General features: G+C 47.7%; 1 protein-coding gene across 3 annotated transcripts in view; it reads right to left on the bottom strand.

Annotated features, from left to right (window-relative positions):
• Positions 1 to 541: 541 nt before the first annotated feature.
• The window catches only part of LOC111664678 (uncharacterized), a 49,977-nt gene continuing 44,905 nt past the window's right edge, over positions 542 to 5,613 (bottom strand). For all 3 annotated transcript variants that reach the window (XM_087177407.1, XM_087177409.1, XM_087177408.1), the window contains exons 14-15: positions 3,695 to 3,764; positions 542 to 2,754 (exon numbers count right to left, since the gene is read on the bottom strand). In XM_087177407.1, the coding sequence (XP_087033533.1) occupies positions 2,482 to 2,754; positions 3,695 to 3,764 (343 nt within the window). In that variant the 3' untranslated portion in view covers positions 542 to 2,481. The remainder of the gene's footprint in view (positions 2,755 to 3,694; positions 3,765 to 5,613) is intronic.

Below are 5,613 nucleotides of genomic sequence, written 5' to 3'. Positions count from 1 at the left end.
GGGGGGGGGTTCACAGGAATGTAGTAAAAACTAGTGACAGTAGAAAATACTCGCAAATGTATTATTGTTATTTAACTGAGACTTTCACCATTATTGTCTCATCGGTCATAAAATACAGCAAGAAAAATAATGACGTTTTGTTTGAGTTTAAAAGTTTGCTTAATGTGGTTCCCTAAAGGCTCATTCAATTATTATTCAATCTGAGAATAAACAATCAACCGTCCAAACAAGTTGCCCAACCTCCAGAACTGAGACCTGCTGCTGCTCTCAACCTGACTGGAAGACCCTGTCATACTCATACTGATAGAAATTAATTAATAGATAGAAATTATAGGTAATTTATTTAACATAAAATCTAAAGAAAAAAAAAACCTGCCTCCATGACTCAGTAAATAAAAGTATATTTTCAATTATGATTAAGTGACAAACACAAAAAGGTTAAACTCATACTCGCCTCTTCTATATGTGAATATACCTGAAATGTATTTATATAGCAAAGTAACTAACTGGGCTTTTAACAGGACACTCTCAAGTCGTGAGATTCATATCAACATAATTTATTTATTCCAGTTCATTCAGACAAGAAACAAAATGATCTTGAAAACTCTGAGGTGCCACATAAAAGACAATATGAGAGAGGCAACGTTAAACACAGGCAGAAACATACAACACACCTCCACCCGTGTACACACCCACACATGAACATGCACTGTGGGTAAACACGTCTTCCACAGAGTTGGATCTTTGCCAGTTTATTTTTACCTGCAAACAAACGTTTTATTTCTCATCATGAAATTTTATTTCTCTTCCGCCGGTGGCACAATGTTGATGCAACAGTAAATACCTGTAAATACATCGTTTGCTCTCTAGACCTCAAACAAACCTATTATATATTATATAAGTTTGGTGTTTTTAAGAAACTAATTCCCGAACCTTTTTAGCAGCAGAGTGAGATTTACACAAACTGCCCTGTCAGGTTCTTGCTGTGTTTTAATTACACGGCCGTGACACTGATGAAGGAGACAGTAAGATAAGGACGAACGGAGAGGATATCAAAGAGGAGCACTGATAATTATCTGTTTGGTTTTTTTTTAATCAACATCAGAATCTCATTTTAAAAGCAGGTTGAACATCAGCCTGTAGAGTTACACTTTCCTCTACATGATGACATGCTGCTTACAGGACGGCCCTGAGCTAACAGTCCTGGGTCTCTGCCTGTCAGAGCCCCTCATGTTTTCCTCCTCTGTCCGGTGTGTATGAACCGCATTCATTCATCAGTGTTGATTAGGTTGGACAGACGAGGGCAACAGTCTCTGCTGCTACCTGCTCAAATATTGTTTTGGGTTTTTTGTTTTTTACTCCACAACAACAAGCAAGTTGTTGCATCAGCACATTCACATGAAGCACTCCCCTTCAGCAGAGCGTCACTGCAGTTTTCTAAAAGACGTTTCACAGTTCGTCTCTAATCCAGCCTGTATAACAGCTCCTCAGTCAACACTTGTTGCAGTGACAGATGAGAACGTGCACAGCCGCAGAACATTTCAGCACCATAGACAGCACTTCACAGCTCTGTGAAAGGTTCTGTGACAGGCCGTTTTAATACTGATTCTCCTTGTAGCGTTATCTACACACATCTGGATTGGGGGGGGGGGGGGGGGTCATCAAAAACATCTTTAAGTATCATGAGGTGTTGCTCCACCTTTGTCAGCTGATTTCACTGCAATTTTAACTTGTAGTGAAATTAAATTTTTTAAAGGAGCAATCTGTAAGTACTGCTATTGCTACATAGCTAACATTAGCATTAATCAGCAGTGATTGCTCAGGTATGTGTGTGTTTTCAGGTGAGGTAGTCTGGATGGAGATCGTTTCTGATACGGAGCTGAAACAGTCTAAGAGCTTCAGCCATTGTTGCATTTACAAGACAAGAGGGTATAATACATCCTCTGAGCAGCGCTACTTTTTCAGGACAAACTGGACGCTTCACTGACTCGGTATCGGAAAGTGAGGAGAGGGGCCGGCAGAGCTGGAGCTAGCTGGTTAGCATGCTAACTTCAGCAGAAGAAAAGAAGTTATAGAAGCAAAACACAACTGCTGGAGACAGCTCTTAGTGAGTAAAGGGAAAAAAAGTTTGATAATGAACTTGCAGCAGCTGTTAATGCTAATGTTGGCTATGTAGCAATAGCAAAACCTGTATGTAGCTCTTTTAAATGTACAAAAGAGCTTTACTGTGACGCTTTGGTAAATTATTGTTCACCGTGTATTCATGTCTTTTGTTGTTAGTATGTAAATGAAGTGAAGATCTCAGGTTGATTCACGTCTAGTGCTAGAAACAAAAAGAGCGATCACTGGCTTTTGAGCAGCATGTTTGCACTGATTGCTTCGCATAATGACTTCAGTGCCCAGTTCACTCCCCTTAATGTAACCTGTTGTGTTCACTACAGCAGTGATGCGTGCGGTGGCAGTGGCGCCGATACCTGAGCCTCACGGGGCCGACTGAGCCGTGGCTGAGGTGCCGGAGTCATTGAAAGGGTTGGAGATGACCGACTTGTGAATGAGCATGAAGAGGGGCAGGTAGGCCAGGAAGTCCAGCAGGTCCAGCGGGGGAATGTGCTGCAGCTCCAGTCTGATGGCCGCCTCCTGCTCCACATGGATCCCCCCGGCCTTCAGCTCCAGGAGCAGCTGCTCTGCGCTGATGAATCCCTGCTGCGCTCCTGCGTCTCCTCGCTGCTCCTCCAGGAGGAACAGGAACAGTTGCTGCCCGAGTCAAGAACATCAAGACATCAATAAGGTTAAAAAAGCAGGAGGACCGGCTGTGGACTTGTTCTCGGCACAGTTGTGAGTGTGTGGGTGTTTGCTTCGTGTGTTTTTGTGTGTTTTGCTCTTTGGGGCAGCCTCATATTACCGCAGCCTGTTTTCTAGTCTTGTTTGAGTGCACCTGTTTGCACAGTTGATGCAGCCTAGGTAATAATTGTTGGGGGAGGGGAGGGGGGGAATAATCCCTCTGGCAATTAGCCCACTCCCCCCCCACCGACATCTCCAGTTAACAACCCTATCCCTAACAGCTCTATAATTACACAGCCTCCCCTACCTGGCCGAGGGCTCAGTTTCCACACCCACGGCCACCGGCTTTCATGTTCCTGCTGCCTTTCAGTGGCTCAGTACTTCCCTGTATGAATGAGGGCCGGGCCTGCCTGTGAGCGGCCAGCTGGTAGGCTGGTCCCGGTCCATCTGAGATGAGCCGTGTGTCTCAGGCTGATTACAGGGCTGGGCGGAGTGGACGGCATGTTCACTGCTGGGCACTTTAATGAGATTAGGCCCGTGCTAATCTATGAAAAGGGAAAAGCACCCCTCTCTTTCTCTCTCTGGCTTGCTTTCCTCATTTCTATGCATGAGGGCTGAGTGCCTCTCATAAAAAAAAAAGAAGCTAGCTTTACAAAGCATGCTTTGGAATTGCTCTTCAAAGTGTTTACCAGTATTTATTTCATTATAATTATACCCGCGGAGCCATGAAAGGGAGGCGGAGGTGGTGTTTGTGGCGTGAATGTGGCTAATGTGAGAGTTAATCTGACGTTGCGTGGAAATAATCGAGTGCACCTTGTGAAATTAAAGGGCACAGACATGTTGTGTGGAGGGGTTTCGTTTCACTGTATAAGCTGTCAGACGTGTAGGATTTTAGGAAATGTATTGACATCACCTTCGCTTTGAACAGCCTCACTTCCAGGGAGCGGAAGTCCATACTGCTGACGAGCGATCGCATGAACTCACTGTAAGACAGCAACAAAAATCCATCATCAATTCCTGAACACAAGAAGAGTATTCCACTGATTTAGTAATTTACATTCTTATGAAGTTGGGCGTCTTGCCCCAGTTTGAATGGTTCAACCTGGGGCAGCACAGGTCGAGATATCTTAACTTGTAGTCCCTCGACTGCTTCAAGCTGGATCCTACACTTCCCATGATGCAGCTCAAACTCCACAACCTCAGTTTGCGAAGCAGCTTCTGTTAGAACTTATAACTTCTCCGAGCCCAAAGTGAGATAATGATCTTGAAGTGTAAAATCAGAGGAGTGCACTTACATCACAACACAAATAATCAATAATCAAAATTCATTCATGATTGTCATCAGTGTAAAATCTGTTGGTGTTTACTCCGGTCGCCACTGCGGGCAGCGTGAGGACAATCTGGTGGTCGTGGCGGGTGATTTTTGGCGGGTCCGTCCCGTGCGATGTTGTGTTTGTAGAGACGTGATGGTAAAGTGTTCTGAGCCCATTGTGGTTGCTCACTGCGGCCTAGCTGCCAAACAATGCGTGGGTACACGGGGACATCCCGCCACAGTAACGGATAAAACTGCTCTGGTTTTGGGACAGTGTGTGTGGGTGTGGGTGTGTGTGTGTGTGTGTGGTGGTGGTGGGGGAGTGAGCTGGAGTAGGGTGGAGCAGGGTGAGTGGGGTGAGTGTGGAGGTTTTAGGGAGGGGAAGGAGCGACCGGAGCACACTCTGGTGCAATGTGACCGCTCGCAGACCGACAAAATCTAGGTCCACTTGGATAATTAGAGGGAGACACGAGCGATTGTGTTGGGACAGACCTCTCCTGTCCAGCGTGTGGCACAGCGACGGTCGTCCCTTCCCTAACGAGCGCCCGGTGTTAATGAGCCCCTCCTCACCGCGCGCTCAAAGGCCTGTTAGAGCGAAGAATGGCCAAGCGCTGGGCCATCGAGTGCAATGCACGCCTGAGCGATCCCAGTGCCGTGATTGGCCCTTGTGCGCCAACCACAGTGCAAGGGTCTGGGGGGGGGGGGGGGGGGCTTGATGGGGATGAAGCGAGACAGGGCAGCTAATGATCATTAATTGCACTTGGTTTGCAGTAAAAGAGTCCAAATGCTGGTGCGCTAAGGACACTGGCGTGATAATGGCGAGCGTAAACGTGGGGCTGGGGGACCGGTGACGGACTGCAGGGAGGATAATAGCAGCCTAACCCATTTTCTTTTGTCGGCCCTCCTCTGGCACCCTGCTGTGGCCAGCACAGCAGACTTCTCGCTTACGTAATGCCAACATTTTGGCGGTCTCGTCATTGGGGAGCTGGTATACAGTGAGGCAGGGGGTGCAAACACACTCTGACCTAGTTTGATTTGACAGAACTGAGAGTTGTTTAGGGAGATTTCTGAGCGGGCTGCTGCTGCGGCGGCGACGCTGGGTTGCGAGGAAACTCTCTGGAGGAGGAGGGACTCGCGTTGTCAGACAGTTTATGTGGCGGGTGGTGAATCCAAGTTCTGCTGTCTCACCCCCCCGCCCCACACACACACACACACACACACACACGACGTTGCTCACTGACTCACTCAGTGCAGCCGAGTTCCAGGAGACTTACGGTAACCCTCAGCCGTGCATGCTCGCAAAGTCCAACGCAAGCAGCGAGCGACGAGAGCGTCCGGCTCCACTGATGCCGTCTGGGAATCCTGTATGGCAATGCACTTCTTGGCAGGTCATGTGACTTGCCCTGAGGGAATGTGGCGCTGTGTGAGGTGGACTTGTCGGGGGAGCACAATGCGACACAGGGACAGATGGGCTGAGTCATGGGCCAAAACAGCACAGCACGGGAGGTGGGGGTGGGGGG

The sequence above is a fragment of the Seriola lalandi genome, unplaced genomic scaffold, assembly GCF_002814215.2.
Source record: "Seriola lalandi dorsalis isolate HSWRI2012SDOR001 ecotype SW California unplaced genomic scaffold, Sedor1 jcf7180002054599, whole genome shotgun sequence".
In the NCBI taxonomy this organism is placed as follows: Eukaryota; Metazoa; Chordata; class Actinopteri; order Carangiformes; family Carangidae; genus Seriola; species Seriola lalandi.
Note: the sequence above shows the minus strand (reverse complement) of the source record. Positions and strands in the feature narration are given on the sequence as shown.